Below are 17746 nucleotides of genomic sequence, written 5' to 3'. Positions count from 1 at the left end.
TCTGCAGCACGTTTAGACACCACCGGCAGAGCAAACGCTGCTGTCACTGAGGCAAAGTAAGCTAAAGGAAGCTTACTTCAGTGTTAAATTAGTTATGACAGGTTAAGAGTTAAGTAGTACAGCTTAGATAAACAGCAACCTTTCAGGTCAGATATGCAACTGTGCATCAAGTACAGATCATTCTGTGAGTTCAATGGTTCAACAAGGTCAGTGAAGTCTAAATGTTGATTGATGTAACACAATACAATACAAGAGAGCCATGGCCAGGTTCTACCATTTATTACACATATTACATTCTTAAATAAAAATGCTCCACTTAACAGTTCTTGCATAGATATCTTACAATACCAATTTAGAAAAGAATTATGAAACAGACCAGTAACAAAAATAAATTTTCTTCTTCCTTAATAAAGAACATTACCATACTAACATCATATAATACAAATAATATTTTAAACACTTTGTACATCAAAAAATTCCAAGTAAAACAAGAGAACGCAAAAGAAAAAAAAAAAAATTCTCAACGGATGTGATGGTGACAGAGTAGAGGAGGGTGGGTGTGGAGTGAAGGTTCATGGATCGAATGTTGATATGACAGGTATCAGAGTAACAGAGCCCCTGTTGGACAGGTCAGAGGTAAAAACACATCTGCTGTTTTCTCTTTGTGTCAGCTCATCCAAGGAAATCTAGAACTGTGATCCCTTAACAGTTATGGATGGAGTTCATTATGGACACACACTGGATAATATAAAAATGTGAACAATTTGCTTAATGACGACACTGGATCGGTCACGTTTCCCAATATGTAGCATGAGGATTGGCACCAAAATACTGTCCGTGTCTCCAGAAGATTTTTGTAGTTTAGATTTTAAACTAGATTTTAAATCTTATTTTGGCCATCATTCCTGTTGATTATCACAAAATGTTACAGATGCATTGCAGAGATTTTGGAGATAGGGACTCCATTTAGTACAACTTCACAAGACTTTCTTGGGGAAGCAAGATGAGCATCATGCACATTTCTAAAATATCACATTTTGCCTTAATGACCTAAAGCTTTCGTTTGGCACTTGAACCTGAGAGAGATGTCTTGTGTCTTCTCTACTGTGTCCTAGATCTCTGAAAAGCAGCTGGTGAGCAGAATTGAAATTTTAAGTTACAATTTAGGAAGAAACCCATACACGGTTGATCAATTAGAAGTTATGATATTCAAAAACTTGTTACACGTTGGAGAGTAATTGTCCATCCATAGGTGAATCTCAATAAATCAACATGAATCCTTCTACATCTGTATCAAAGTTGCAGGTTCATAGCCGGCCATACAAATCAAACAATAAATGGACTGCAAGGGTTTACCGGTCTAGTCGCAAGCATAAAATGTTGGCAGTGAACATTTCTGCAAACCACTGATCATGTTCACATTACATGTTTTTGACTTGACTTTCATATCAGGAGGTGAAGGGGACAGTGGTGGGGTTACAGCTAAGAAGGTTGCCAGGCCAGTGGCTGCAGTTCAAGACTGTGTTCCACCATTTATAAGTGTGACACTTACACTTACTGGATATTTTTAAGGAGATCTCAGGTTTACTTCCAGCCGTACTGGCACCAAAAAAAATACATTTTTGACATGAAGTCGGGACATTTTCTGCTGTCTTCGTAGTGATAAAGTCAGGCATTTAAAGACTACTTAAGTGTTTTTTGTGCCTAAACATAAACCAGATCATAAACACAGTTTCCTCACACTATGAAATTGAAAAGCGAAACCTAGTGAAAAGTAAAATTGCAGTATAAAGAAATGTAAAATTTCAACAAATCTTTAGTTTGCAGAAACATAAATTGCTGCCTCTCATTCTGGCGACTGGGTTGGGTTTACAATCTGCAGAATATTAACAAATCCTTTTTCATGCTTGACACCTGATAGAAAAACATTTCCCATGGCAGACAATCTGTGATCCTGTGAGAGTTTTAGCATAGAAACAAGCTAATCAAAGCATTGCCAAAAATTCAATTTTGAAGTTTGTTCCTAACATTTCCTAACATATGATTCTCTAATGTTTGACAGTGATATTTACCAGAGACCAACATAACAGTTTGGATACCAATCCTTTTTGCTCGTACTGACCAAATTTAAAAAAGTAGTTCTTAAACTGTAAGTGCCCCACATAAATGTATCAGGCATTAGGATCTAATTAAGCAGGTCAACTGACAGAGATGGAAAAGCACCTACGAGGATGGGTCGACTGAACTGAAACAAACTTTACCAACCAAGGACGGTTAGCTGGCAAGGTTGAGAAGTTATTGCAGTCTCGCCTAAGAACTGCTTGGAGCTCCGAAGCTGTGTTGCTCTTGAGAGTTCTTCCTAGTACTGCTGGATATCTGACTTTGAGCATGTTCTGCCCCACAGGGCTCTGACGGTTGTAGTTCAGGTGGAAAGGGTTTGGTATGGGTGAGGTGAAATATACAGACACAAGGAGAGGGGTAAAGATCTGTGAATCTCTTATATACTGACACATCAAGCATGGACAAACAAACACAGTAGTTACAGACGGACAGAATCACTCCAGGATGACAATGATACCAAGAAAGTTCAACCAACTCTCAGAATGACTGAATGTTTATAAAGTACAACGTATTCCCCCAGAATAACTGATGAAAAAGGCATTTAACTGGAGGTTTAAGTTGATATGTCAGTCTGATCCATCGAGAGTCGACCTGTTCTTGGTTCTTGGTGGCAAAGTGCATCCTGGATGTGTAACAAATGTTAAGTGGATATTTTGACAGAGTGCTCCAATAGACTATGCTAGAAGTGCGTGCTCATGGAGAGTGCAATAGCTAAGTATGATCATGTAGTGCAATGTTTGCGAGAACTAAAGCAGATCTACAGAAAGGCTGAAATGTCTGAGACGGTGCTGTCGCCATATACAGTTAGTTTCATACAGAGCGGTCTGTATGTAGGATCTCACGCTATTTACAAAAGCTGCCTAAGGTGACAATCCTTCTTCAGGGTCATGTAGTGGAAAACTATGGAAACTGAAGCCTAGTCCCTCAAAACACTGTGTTCAAACTACTGGCTGTGATCAGAGGCAAAGTCTAAAGGCAGTCTTCACACTGGGTTTGTTGGTCTGACTCTGAGTTGATTAGCCCTCCTTCTCCTAACCCTGCTACTGTCTGCTTTTGTACCTGTTCATTAGTTCAAGGGCCTGTTCCACACACAGAATCTGTGAGCACTGCTAACATGTTGATTGCATGTTCTTATTCCTTTTGTTATGCAAATGGTACATCACATACTTCATATTGGAGATCAATTAGAAAGAGTGGAAAATAACATGTGGTTCAATAGTAGCTTGGATGTTGCTGTTAGTGCCATGATCTGTGATACCTTTGTAGTGCAAAAAGGCGAAGAATCCAGAAATATTATGATTAGATATCTCCGACTGATTCTGAAGTTTTGTTGATTGATGTGCGCTATATCAGGTCTAATATGGCCTCAACATACTTCATGAGGACATAAATTATAATGAGATACTGGATAAATCTTGTATGTATGTATCTGGGTTGACATAAACTTCAGATTCCAGTGGTATAAAAGTAGTCCCCATACTGGGAGTTGGATATTCTCCAATGTAAAATTAATACATTTTTTCCAGGATGGTAAGGTTTCCGGCAAATCATTCCCAGATTTGGACCAAGCAGCCAGTGTGAAAACCCCTTTCGTAAACTCCAAAGAGTAGAATTTAGCTTAACTTTAACCATTAGAATGGTTGAATGTGTGGATGGTAGCCTGAACTCATTCAAACTCTCTGATGTGACGGTGGTTTCCACAGCCAACTAACTCACCACAGACTCCAGCCCACCTATGACTTTGAAATATGAGACTTAATGGTGCTACTTTCATTGCGCTAAGAAGCTAACTTGAACTAAAGCTTCTTCGCCTCTGCTTAAGCTGCTAGCGCCACTATACTGGGCACCCTATAAGACCATGAGAACATTATTTTACATTTGTGAACAATGAGTTCGGCTCCAGTTGACAGTAGACAGGAGAGTGCGAATGTTATGAAGCATGAAGAGTCGGAGCGCACCGGTAATTAAGATTTAATGGGACGATCATGCAGGGAAAAACAATCCCTCTCCTTCCACCCTCCATCCAATAACTCCTCTTCTGCGCCTCTGCCTCCCCACTCTTTCCTCTACATCTACTACATTCACAGCAGATAACTTGCAAATATGCAAATCTTTGGGCAAAATGTGTAAAGTGTGCATTCAGCATTCATGCAGCTGATAGTGCATGGACAACTGCTGTGGACAGAGAGGGAGAAATGGGGTGAGGATGGAGGTGTTGGGAATCCAGAATGGCACTTTAACGGTGAAGGAAAGAGGGAGGGTTGGAGGACACACAGTGGATTTAATATCTGTAGGGACTCTGCAGATAAATGGCAATTTATTTTATCAGTAATCCATGAGATAAAATGCAAGGGGCTGATTTAATGATTTGGATATTCATATGGGTAAATTATTTTTTTCCTCACAGTTTAGTCGCTTCGACAAATATCTCGCTGTCTCCTGGCATTACTCTATGCTAACTGGATCTTGTTTGTTCTACATCAAATCTGTCCACCGGGTACGCAGCGCTGGAATCGGTTCGGCTCAAGGTCCCTGTTGTTTTTTTCCTCCAGACCACTCGGTTTCCCTGTGACTCAGAGCTATCTCATTAGCTGGACTGCAACGAGAGAAGAGGACCCGATGGTGATTATGCTAATCAGAGCTGTGGGACGGCAGCTAGCCGACCTGGAGGAGCCTGAGAGACGTCTGGAGACTGTGACAAAAAAAGCCCTCTCCAACTGACCAAGAGACATGAAGGAAATAAAATGTGAAACTGGATCTGAAGTGACTTTGAGATCTGTTCGATGCCAAAAACAAATTGCTGCATTCTGGTCAAGGCTGGAATTTAAACTCTGGTTTTAAAAAGTAAGCCCTAAAATGGTGCATGAGGTCTCCAACAATTTGGTATGTCTCAGCGGTTGGGGCACATTATCAATGAGTTATCTCTAAAAGTGACACATTTGCTTTTCAGTGTGAACTTAAGGCTCATTGTTTTAGCTGTTTATTGATTTCCACCTAAAAATATCATGATTCAATTTCTATTCGGAGTCACCATGACAAAGGTCGCCTCCTCCTGCAAGAGGACGCTGATCCTGCCATCCTGTTATCCGTAAATTAGGTCCTCTTGAGGTATTAGCAGGAAATGAGGTAACACAAAGTGACAAGCCAAATGGGGACGGAATGCAAATGAGCTGCTGATTATGCATCCGACTAATTTTTACCGAATATAAGATGGTTAAACTGCAGCGTTTACAGCAAATGTTTTTTTTTTAAAGATCTCATTTAAATCCAGATATTCGTATTTGTTTTTTGGTTTTCAGAACCAATGCTGATACATTCTGAGATTATTAGCGAGTGAATTTTCTCATTTTAGATTTTAATACAAAGTGCAAGTTCTGTATCTCTTCGACTCAAGTCATCAAGCTCCACGACTTATCTGAATGAATGACTGAATGTATGAGCAAATGAAGGGTTTGAACATAAACCTAATAAACATTGTCAGCCGTTGCTTCGATTACAAGCGTTTTCCATCAGCAAATACATCAACCAACATTTGTGCCACATATGTTCAGCAGTTAAATATGTTATCAACCACTTGGATGAATCACTGCTTTGCTCACAGTATGCCTAACAGGGACACACACATACACACAGATACACATTCATGCCATCAAAAGCCTCTCAAAAGTGCTACGATCCCCATCCCTCTATGATTGTACGTCCTGTATAGGAGGGCTCTTTCTACATCCCATTGCATGTCCCAACATTTTGGCATGACTTTGCATCATTCAAGCTGAAAAAACAACCATCAATACAGCTTTTGTAACAGAAACCTAACAATGAAATGAAATCAAAAGTGAAACACTGGATTCATCCCAAACATGGGTTGCTTTACGTCGTGTTTAGCAGAAAGAGAGAGTTAGTAGACAAAGCTGCCGCTGGATATAGAGGCCTCATATGGAGGCGGTCTGCCGCTGATCTTTCCTGACCGGGGAGACTCTGCCCGTGGCTAAAGGGCAGTTCCACGCTGGAGGTTTTTGGTATCGATTGTTCGAAGCTGCACCATAAACCCCCTTGAAGGGGAATGTTTTCACTGTTTTCACCTAATGAAGGCTGGCAAGGCCAACTGGCACGATCACTGGGCATGCTGGGATGTGAATTCCCTTCCAGCTTCAGGAACCCTGTACCCTCACCCAACCGCACCAGTCAGCAGCAGCGAGAGTTAGACTGTTTGCATGTGCTACAGGGCATATAGGTGGTGGTGGGCGGATAGAGCAGCGGTGTCAGTGATGCTCTGATTGCAAGGCAAGTTTGTTTTCTCTGCAACCACTGAACAAAGTAAGCAGGCGCTATGGATATGTACTCACCCCGGTTTTCACCTCTCACGTATCGTTTCTTACATTAGAGAATTTAGTGTCAGCGATTACATTCAGGTCACAGATAGAAGTCATTTTTAATCAAACAATATAGCTTTGGAAACCCAGCAAGGGATTTCATAAACCTTCCTGTGGTTTTGAAGACAAGCCAATAAACCTTCAAGCCCTTCGTTATTGCAGCTCTACAGACTGCAATAACTGAAATATATTTATTTTCTACTTTGTTTTGCTTTTGTAGACAATGTTGTTAAAGTCAAATTCAAATTCACTGATGAAGCTGATTTTAAAGTTACCCCTTTTGAGTTTTCTTGTAAACAAAAGTATGTTTACTTTGTGTTTCTAACCAAAATGCAATGTGTATTTTAGATATCATATGGGTTAAATGCATTTACTCCTCATCACACAGCGAATTTTTGTATATATAATATTGTACATACTGCATTGTTTACTCACATGTTGGCAAGCTAGCAGCCTTTATTTTATCTTTATCTCAATAACACCAGCTATGGTCAGAACATTCACAGGGTAGCTTTAATCATCTTTTACTTGACTGTATTTGTCTTATGAAAAATTGCGCTGAGATTTCAACAGTCACCTGTTATGTGAATATCAGACATAAAAGACAAGTTTGAGGAGCTTGTGCAACCATTTTTAAACATTTGACTGAACATTTGGCTCATTGACCAACTTAGTTAGAAACCTGGTTGTTTGAGATGATCCTCATTATTCAAATTCACTGTACATGAGCGGCAGGGCAGAAAAGGTCTTTTGGGATTATTGACGTGTTTTCAACAGCGTCTTGTGTTTTGATAAAAAATCATGCTGTCATTGTTTTTAGTTCCATTTACTTTTATTAGAAAAGTGGCTTATAGCATCAGTTGTTTGGAACAATGTAACTAGAGTCTCTGAAGTAAAAACACTGATTAAATGAGAGGCACAAACCGCAGCGAGGGATATGTGGGTGATTGTTGGAAATGAGAGCAAGCTGATTTCTCACTTCAAAGGATTTTGGAATCGTTTGTTACCTCCAGCCGAGAGCTAAGATACTCTTCTACTAAACAACAGTTGCTAAATTCCTACTGTGAAAAAAGATCTGGGAGCAGAACATATAATTCCAGGAAGAGTGTGCGTGTGTGTATGAGCTGGTGTGTGTGTGTGTGTGTGTGTGTGTGTTTGCATAAAGCCTGCCATGCAGTATTTTGTTTTCCAGCTCTGTTGATTAGTTTAATAATTATTTTCCTAAATCTTATTAGTCTTATCTCGAGAGGAGCTGTGAGCAAAGAAACTGCAGTGTTAGTGTGTGTGTGTGTTGACGGAGTATGTGTGCTTGTTCTGTATACAATGTGTAGAGCGAGACAGAGTTGTTTTTGTGTTGTATTTTTTCATCTTTTTATGATTTTTTTTTCTTTGAGTTCTTTTTTTTTTTTTTTTTTCCGCTGTAGAAAAAAACCCCCACAGATAACATTGAAAAAAAGTCAGTGCAGTCAATGGATACGAAACAGGCAAATTTGACCAGGCCGATGTGACTGTGTCTGTTCGGCACCACCACGCAAAAGGTCGTCGTAAGTCCCACGTAAATAACCAAAAGCGTCTCTTCAGCCTCCGCTCTTGCCCTGAAGTGCTGCCAGGGAGATGGGATCTGAGAGTCTGTGAAAACCGTCCAGGATGTCTCTCAGAATCAACAAGAAGCGAAAAAAGAAGAACAAAAAAAAGAGTTTCCAGTTCTTAGCGTGTCCTCCGCCTGACTCTGGTGGAGTGCGAGACCATGGAGGGTCGTGCAAGGGTTTTGTTTTTCAGCTGGAGTGAATCACAGGGCAGAAAGAGCAGCACACAAAACTGAAGACCCCTCCGTTCTCCGCTTTTATTAAAGTCCAGAAAAAAAAGGAAAGAAAAAATACAAATCCCTTTTCTGAGAGTTGGTGTGATTCTGTTTTTTTTTTGTTCATCCACTGCTTGCTTACAGACTGCAGAAGAAGCACAGCCGGTGCACATGGGGATTAAAAGACCAACAACGCTCTTCCCCTTCATCCCACACATTCTGTTGAAGTCATCTTAGATTTTCAGTTTTTTTTTTTTTTTTCTCGAACACAATTCAGTGAGTTTTAAGACATTTTTCTCCAAGAGAGAAAAAAAACAAAGTGTCTTTCTTTGTAATAACAACAATAAGAATTATCGTTCTCTAAGTACAAAAAAAAGGAAGAAAGTGTCGCTGCGCATTTCTGTCAGATGGCCTGCGGAGGTGGCAGGCGTCTCAGTGAAGGTGAGAGATGTAAACACCCACTGGAGGAGAGCCTGAGATGCAGCAGCACCTCGCTGACCAAGTTCCCATGGGTGCACCGAAAACACCCGGCAAACAAGCCCTGTTCGATTGTCAGCTATGCTAGAAGTCAATCCGTACAGTCTCTCTCCTGCAGATTTGGCATTGTTGTTTTCTTCACGTAGATAACTGAAGCTGACTCGGCAGATGATGTTTTTTTTTTATGTTCCATATATGAAAAACATTCAAAAGCAAAGAAAAAAGAGTTGAGTATTTGATTTTAAATGCCGGTAAAGCACTAACAACTGACTACATGGATATTTAAAGTTTCCCCACTGACTATCTCCTCACCCAAAGTGACTTTATGGTTTAAACACACTGAATACAGAGAAAGAAAATAAGGCGTATGTTTCATCAAGCAAGCTAAGTATATGTTGGTTTGGCAGTGTCCAAGCCCCCGGAGCCACACGAGGGCAGCCGGGGTTCACCGGGATGATGCATTCAACGACGGTGTGTGGCGTGTTAACTATTGCAAGTTGTGTGAGTGTGTAATTTTAAAGAAAAACAACAATCTAGCTACTCCTCGTGTTCCTCCAGTCCCCGTCTCCGATGAGAGGGCGGTCTGTCTGTTTGATCTTTACGACCCTCTTAGATGGATGCGCTCGATGCGCTTCCCTGCAGGCATCATGGCCGCCGACTGGTTTATAGACGGGGTGAACGAGGCGGGCGGTTGGTAGACTGCCCATCCCTCTCTACTTCCTATCTCTCCTCCTCCTCTTCCTCCTCTTGCTTCTTCCCCTCTCCCACTCCTTCTGTTTCTTCGCCCTCAGATGTGCCTCTTCATGTGCAGGGCCAGGTGGTCTGACCTCGAGAAACACCTGCAGAGACAAACACAGAAATGTCAGAATGTCAGAAACAGCCCACATATACATGGAATAGATAAAAAGAAATACGTAAAATTAGAGTTGTTAGGCTGTAACTGTGTCAGCGCAGGGGCGAAAAGAGGAAACAGAAAAAAATCTAAAAGAGAAAAAAGCTCACATGAATGCATACAAGACGGGCAAAAGCCCAAATGATCTGTTGCCGATCAATGCTACTGGCTCTGTATATTAGCTGGGCCAAATTCCCAGGCCCCCTGAAATACCCGCTGGCTCTATGTATTTCTTGGGAACTTTCCATAATCCCAGGCCCCTTGAACTTCCCACCAGCAATGTGTATTTGCTGGAACACACTTCCAGCCCCCGTACACTACACATTGACTCTGTATATTTGCTAGTAACACGTGTCAATCCGAAACCCACCGAACTATCCGCTGTGTATGCTTGTTTAGTTTTATTAAAGCTTAAAGGTCCGGTGTGTAGGATTAAGCATGGTTTATTGGCAGGATATAATATAATATTCATAACACATTTTATTTTTAAGTTACATGTCTGTGACTGGCAAACAATTAGCTATGTTTTGATGTGGGAATGATGTAACTGGAGTGAAAATTGTGGGATTAAGAGCATTTTTATGAGAAGATTTCTGGCAGATTTTAAAGCTTCTCTCCATTCTTAAGTGCAAATTCTACTACCACCGTATAGCTTTGTACAGGGTCATATGACACATCTTAAGCGCCTGCCCGCGTGAACTGAACTGGCTTTGCTTTAGTTCTGGGTTTGCCCACATATTTTCATCATAATAACAATGGTGTACAGGCCCTCACATGATGTACATACCCATTACTTACTCATGTTAAATTGAAGCAAGTTTAACATTTTGGCTCAACATAACATAACTATGGACAGACAGAGGATTGCTGCCCTAGTTCTGCTGTGTCGTAGCCTGAGATTGATGCAATCAAGGGTTTGGGTCCATCCCATCAATGGATGGAGACAAGAGAAGGGGGCGTACCACAATCTGGTCCAGATGCTCTGGGAATATCCTGAGAAGCACCATAAAAATACTTCTGGGGGAGTGCAGCTGAGATAGATCAAGTTCTCTCCATAATTGGCCCCGACATCACAAAAATGAACACAAATTACAGACGTCCCATCGAAGCCAAACAAAAGCTTGCGGTCACATTAATGTACAGCTGGAGAAAAAATGTGCCTAGGTCTTCCTTGAAAAAAAAAAGTTTTTTGTCAGTTGTCCTCTCAGGTGAATGCGCTGATGTGCTGCCCTGCAGGGATCAGTGCTGCTGATTGATTTATAGACTGGGTGAACGAGGTGGGAGGTTGGTAGCTCAACTGCCCATCCCTCTCTCCTTAAAATCTTTCCTCCTCCTGTCACAGGTCTCCCGCCCTCTTGTGAGGTCTCCAGGTCCAATATTTGTAGAAAGCTCAGACTGGCTTTGTTTTATTCCTAGGGGTTGAGTCTCCATCTGAGGGATCAAACTCAACAGGAACTCATTTTTTTGTGCTTCAGGCTCAGGTGATTTTGGGGGACTTGGGGGGAAGATTTCCAGCAACTTCCCATGTACACCAGGTTGTTAGGGCTTCTCCATCTGTGTCTGCTGCTTATTGCCCTGGCTCGTTGTGGAATTCTCTCAGCCTGGGGAGGCGGAGCTGCATCCTCCTGCTGCTCCTGTGTTTCCTCTTTCTCTAGGTCCTCCATATCCAGTCTTGCATTCGGCCACCGCCCGAGCGAGACGACTGTCCCCAATGCAATCAAGGATACCTGTGATGCCATCAATTGGAGATCTTTGTTCTTTGAAAAGCGTAACTTTCCTTATTGCATCGGTGTGATTGATGGGGAACACATTTGGATACAGGCATCCCCCTCACTCTGAAAGCCTATATTTCAACTATACAAGGAATGTTTCTGTTGTCTGGATGGCCTTAGAAGATGCAGAATATTGATTCAGGGTGGTTCACATCTGGGACTATGGTAGGTCCAGTGATAGGGGAATCTTTGTGGAATCAGTACTGGTTAGAGGTCTGGAGGCTTGAAGCTGAAGCTGTAATCATACCTGGGGTAAATATGCCCTAAATGCGTCTATCCTGGATGCAACATCTTCTGGGAGACTCAACTATATACTGTTAGGGGTGACAAATGTTGTGGGAAAAGCCTTTTGCATCAGCCTACTTCCATCCCTAAAAAAGTGTATGCCATTGTGCTGACAGCCTGCATTCTGCACAACTTTCTCTTCAAACCCATAGACGATCAGGGATGGTTTGAAGAGCAAGAAGAGTGTACTCATAAAGCTCAAGATATTTCTCGACTTCAACAACTAATCTTTCCTCGTCCATCGTTTTATACACAGCAACAATAACAGGTGGGAGGCTAAAGTGCAAGAGGGGTGCCAAGGTTGGAGATAGATCAGGGACGTGAGAGCCGCAGGCCGTCTATTCAATGTTGGTGTGGGGGTTCTCCAATGAAAACACAAGGAGGCAGCTGTTGAGACACGCTTCATCTGGAAGTAACAGTTGAGTCCTGAGTTGAAATGATCACTAGTCTTAGGGCCTTTTGCATTTTGAGTATTTTGAGCATCCGCTTTAGTGGACTGTGAGGCAGGGGTGATTTCACTGGGTAGCAACCAGCAACTTTACTGCTGGATCCCACTAAATCCCACGCACTTGACCTTTAAGTGAACATTGATGCAGTATAAAGGTTTCTGGGAACTTCAATTATTGATGCTGAATCGTGTTCTGTTTGTTGTAATTGACCTGTGAACAACACTAGCTAGTGTTAGCAACTTATACTCACTAGGTAATATTTGTTGACAATACAACTGACAACAGTGTCCCAGAAATATTGTTTATCCAAGAGTAGATATTTTGCAATGTCTAGCATTCTTGATTAAACAGCAATGAAACATGATGGATAAAGTTTGGACATTTGGCTTGCTAACGTTATACTCTAATGCTAACTTGATCAGTGTCCATCCACTTGTGGAAAATTACCTCTGATTTCCTATTATTTGTCTAACAAGTGGTAATAGGTCAAATTTCAAGAGATACAATTTCAAAAAGTACTGGCTGCGATAGATGTTTAGAGTCATATTAAACTGGATTAGCAAAGCCTACAGGAAAAACCTCAAGGTATGAGAGTTGGTCTATTTCAGCATGAAGCCAGACAGAGAGACTGTAAGAATGCGACAGAGCTCACAGCTTAACACACACATTAAGTGAGGCAGGCAAGCTCAACCACTTCATTTTAAAAGTACAGTAAATTTCAGCAGTCCCACTTCAGTATGTCGCACCAATGAAACCTAGACGTGAAGCTCAGTGATTTGCTAAATACGGCTCAGACACGACCATAAATCACAGCCAGACCTGTGGTCTCGGCAGTCACTCCTCAAGCTCTGAGAAGAAGCCTATTGTAGGAGCTAATTAGATATGCATCGTGAACATGAACACAAACGCACACAGACTGGCAGCACGATTGTAATGCGGGATCATTTAACTCAGCAGTGACTGCACCTGCCGTGAGAGAGACATAAAACCAGCTGCTGGTGACGTTTAATATAGGAATCGCAATGTCACGAGTATTTTAATTTTATTACTCCTTTGTGAGGCCATTAAAGCTGAACATCGACAATAAAATGAATCTCAAATGATATGAGTACGGAAGAGGCAAAACAAAATGTGGGCGAGAATAAAATGAGAAATTAAATATTCAATTTGCCAGAGGCTTTATTCATTATTAATTAGTCTAGGCTATTCTATGTGTGTGTGCCTCTGAGTGTGTGTGTGTGTGTGTGTGTGTGTGTGTGTGTGTGAGTGTGTGTGTGTGTGTTTAGGCAGGCTGTGTTTTCTATCCAGAGACAAGTAGACAGGACTTAAGTACAATAGAAAGTTTAGATGCCTCTACTGTGATCCAGTCTCTTAATGTCAGTGCTGTCTGCAGGAAGCGTCATTCAAAGTACAGTAATTAAGGTGCAGCTACACACCAAGCCTGGCAAACTGCAAAGAGACCAGTTGAAAGTGTTCAATGTGAGCTAGACTACTAAGTGCTGAGATATTCTGTATACGTTGCCTAGAGAATCAACTGTCTTTCCTGCTGTTTTTTCAGAACATTAGCTGATAACAGTGTGGACACGACCCCCTTTGACAAGTCGATCCACTTTAGTTTCCAGATTTCAAGCCATTGCAGTGACCATGGTGTCAGATTACAGGTTAACTTTGCTCTGCGGTCTAGTGTTTCCCTTCAACCTTTATCTGGCCATGTGGTACCTACTGTACACCTTCGCCAGTCTGTGTGTCTGTGTGGCTGGACAGATGGCCACACTGTGTCACTGTTGGGGGTGCGGAGCAGCCAGACCAGCTGGTAACCCCCCAATCCCTCCCACATCCCTCCTTCCCATCCTCCTCTTCTCCTCCTCTTAACTCTCCCTTCTCCACCTCACTTCTTTTTGTCCTCCTCCTCATCACTCCTCCCTCCTTCCAGCTCCATGGAAACATCAGGGGGTCCCCGCTTGATTAGGCAGGATAAATGACAGACTGTGTGTGTGTGTGTTTGTGTGTGTGTTTGTGTGTGTGTGTGTGTGTGTTTTTCCCCAGGAGAAATTGTGTCAGATTGAACATTCTATCTAATGTTAACCTCTCCATGGCTGCCACTTTTTGCCATTCTCATGGTAATATTTGGTGGGCTCCACCCACCACAGATGTGTGTGTGCGTTTGTGTGTGTGTGTGTTTATGCGTGTTCACTACTGTAAAGACCTAGATGCATTCTGGCAATGTTAAACATGTTTCCTTCCACCTTGTAATGAGCATCAAAAAGCCTACAGGGAAATACTGGAGAAGTGAAAATAAGATTAAAGGTGCTTTCAGAGAGCGAGCGGTTGGCACTGCAACACTGGTTTTCTGCACTTTGAATCAGCAGCAGCAGGGCACAATGCCACATCGTCTATCTCCATCTAGCTAAATAAAGTGGGGTTTTAACCCGGTGCGAGATCTCTTCACTCACTTGTCTGTTCTCTGCTGATGAAAGGGTGTGTTATCCAGGGCACCTTTAATACCTGTATACCGGTGAAATCAACTTCTACATCATTTTACCGTGTAGTGTCTGGTTGCCGTGGTCAGACGGTGAGGCATGATGACAGGTTGAGGAGCTTGAACCATCATGAACTCTGAACAGAGTTCTGAGTTCTGATTCTCAAGAACTTTTCGATAAATAAACCAATATATCAATTGAAACTTTGAACTGAAAGTGGCATTAGATGAAAACTGAAGGGATCACTGAAGTTCAAAAAGTAATTGAATATCTGCACCAAATTTCATAGCAATCCATCCAATACTTGTCTGAATATTTCAGTCCGGACTAAAGTGGCGGACCAGCTTGGTGGATTAATAAAGGGAAGATTTTAGAGCCAACATAGAACTGATCCTAAAACCTAATCCTTAAAATAGGTTGCAGAGCACATTGACACTGGCTTTTCACGTGGTGATCGGTTCCAAACATTGAAGTACCCTTCAGCAACACTGGTCACTCCTGTAGCAAAGATGTCCATCAGATCTTAAATCAGAGCTGTAGCTCTTTATGTCACAGATGTTGATTTAATCAGAACGGTTTCATGTCCATCCAAATCTTGAAGAGCCCCAACTGTCAGCCATCAACACTGTCAATGCAGATCAACAGGACATTTACCTTTAGATGATTGTGTCTTTCAGTATGACTTTGCATCCAAACGTCTTTGTATTCTGTATGCATGTGTGTGTGTGTGTGTGTGTGTGTGTGTGTGTGTGTGTGTGCCAAATGGGGCTAATACAGTCCCAGCTCTCAGCCAGGATTAGAAGCTTCCAGCAGGTTTCTGGAGGGTTTTATGTCTAAAACCTAAACTAGAGGGAAACCACAACCGCCAATTACACTGTCTCTAGGGCAAAACTGCGTGTGTGTCTGCGTGTGTTCATCAGAAAAGGTAGCGCAGGCACACACACATACAGAGGGAGTGTATGTTAAAGTGGAGCTGGCATCTGGTGCCACTCAATTAGCTGCGACTGGTCTGCCAATAGCCAGAGTCCATTTAACTGCCAGCACAGGGGCATGAGTAAGCACACACACACACACACACACACACACACAAACACAACCCTACCTTGAGACCAAACACCAAACAGAGATGGTGTAAATGGCTCCATTTATGTGGCACTTTTACATCTCAATCATGCGTTCATACACCCACACAACGATGGCAGAGAGCTACCACAAGTGTGCCGGTGTTTTTCTCCTTATTTATTTTTGAAGTTAATCTCTTCTCAAGTAACTCATTTAGTTAGTACTTTTGGAATTTTATTCAAGTATTTATTTTGATGTGTTTATCACTTCTAATCAATGGAAGTGTTTCTGAAAGGTGACAGTGCTCTTAGGGGACAGTTTTAGGCTACTCTAATGTAAATTAGATGATTTTTGGGCAGTGGAGGAATATATTTCCCTCTTTGACAGACGCTTATTGTTTCCCTCTGCTTCTATCTTTGTGCTAAACTAGGCTAAACACATCTCGGTCCTCTTTCAATGCCTCTGTTTAGGATTCAACTGAATATGTTATTATATTTGCCTTTCACTATTTTTTGACGTTTTTAAGTATTTTAAAGATGTTATTGATCAATCAAAACAAACCCAAACCCATCAAATATCTCATAGTATGACTGTGTGCCAGCATGAAAACACCAGCTCCCTGAAATTGAAGCAATTGGTATCAGTTACTGATAAAAACATTTAATGCAGCCCTAATCTTGACACAAAGAAAACAAAACAAAACAAAGCAAACTAAAAGTGTGATGCATGATATGACAAGAAGATAAGCAGGGCTTTGTTGGTTCAATTCTTGTTGGAAAGTGACGGGTGAACACAGGTTCTTGACAGATATAGGGCATATCAATGTCCTGCAAAGTACACAAAAGACTGCATGCTCACAGTTACTATGTGTTTACCTGTCGCAGTGGTTGCACTTGAATGGCTTGGCTCCGGTGTGTTTGCGGTAGTGTCGTGTCAACTCATCACTGCGGGCAAAACGCCATTCGCAACCCTCCCATGAGCACTTATAGGGCTTCTCACCTGAGAGAGAGAGAGAGAGAGAGAGAGGATGTCACATTTTATCTAATTTCACACGTCTAAACCACAGCTGTTCACTAATACAGGTTACCACCCATGGCTTTTTCGAAACCAAAACAGACACACAGCCACAGATGCACACACACAGCCCAGGGGCCAGGCGGACCAGGTTTGACACAAAAGGCATTTCAATGAGCCAATACGCTCAATTTGCTGTAAATGAAGTCTGTCAGCACTGCGTCGTGTTAATTCATAATCTGAAATTCACCCTGAAATGGATCTGGTTTTGTTCCCTCTATCAGCCCCCCTCCACACACACACACACACACACACACACACACACACACACACACACACACACACACACACACTCCCTGAGGTGGCAGGATCTGAAATGTAAATGAAGTTTCATCCCCCACTTCACCAGATGGGAGAAGAGATGGTCTATTGTTCTCAGCCTGTAGTTATCTCTCTATGATAGAAAGCCTTCCAGCTGTGTGTGTGTGTGTGCGTGTGTGTGTTGGCTAGAGGTGTGTGTATGTGTGTGTGTGTTTGTGTGTGTGCAGTGGCCAGGAGCAGACTGTCTTCAGATGGGACGTGATGATGTCCGACTGTGTAAGCGCCTGTATGAGAGTGTGTTTCTCTGTGTGGGTGTGAGTGTGTAGGCTATGTGGGGTCGGCAGATAGAGCAGCAAAGGTTGTCTCCCACCTAAATCGTGATAATGCCCAAAAAGTAATGCTTCAACTCATTATAATGAGGGAAAAAAAGATACATTTTAATTTACTAAGCTGCTTTGAAACTACGTTTTCATACAGTAATGGGTTTAACAATATATTATGTAAAAAACACATTTAAGACCTTATAAACATGGCCTTCACTTAACTCTACTAAATAATATGCTCTTGTGGTGAGAGCTACATAATTGATACTATGCATGATTCTGCACCAAGCTATGTAACATGTCATAATAGAGGCACTTGCATTAAGTCCCATTAGTTACCAAATCTGTCACGGAATTAAAAAACACTAATTAACAG

At 41.8% G+C, this 17746-nt stretch overlaps 1 protein-coding gene across 1 annotated transcript in view; it reads right to left on the bottom strand.

The window, feature by feature from the left end:
• Positions 1-263: 263 nt before the first annotated feature.
• The window catches only part of klf7b (Kruppel like factor 7b), an 81664-nt gene continuing 64181 nt past the window's right edge, over positions 264-17746 (bottom strand). The window contains exons 3-4 of the mRNA XM_030428549.1: positions 16588-16711; positions 264-9611 (exon numbers count right to left, since the gene is read on the bottom strand). Of these exons, the coding sequence (XP_030284409.1) occupies positions 9560-9611; positions 16588-16711 (176 nt within the window). The 3' untranslated portion in view covers positions 264-9559. The remainder of the gene's footprint in view (positions 9612-16587; positions 16712-17746) is intronic.

Source organism: Sparus aurata, chromosome 9, assembly GCF_900880675.1.
Source record: "Sparus aurata chromosome 9, fSpaAur1.1, whole genome shotgun sequence".
Taxonomy (NCBI): domain Eukaryota; kingdom Metazoa; phylum Chordata; class Actinopteri; order Spariformes; family Sparidae; genus Sparus; species Sparus aurata.
This window is presented reverse-complemented; position numbering and strand designations above follow the sequence as displayed.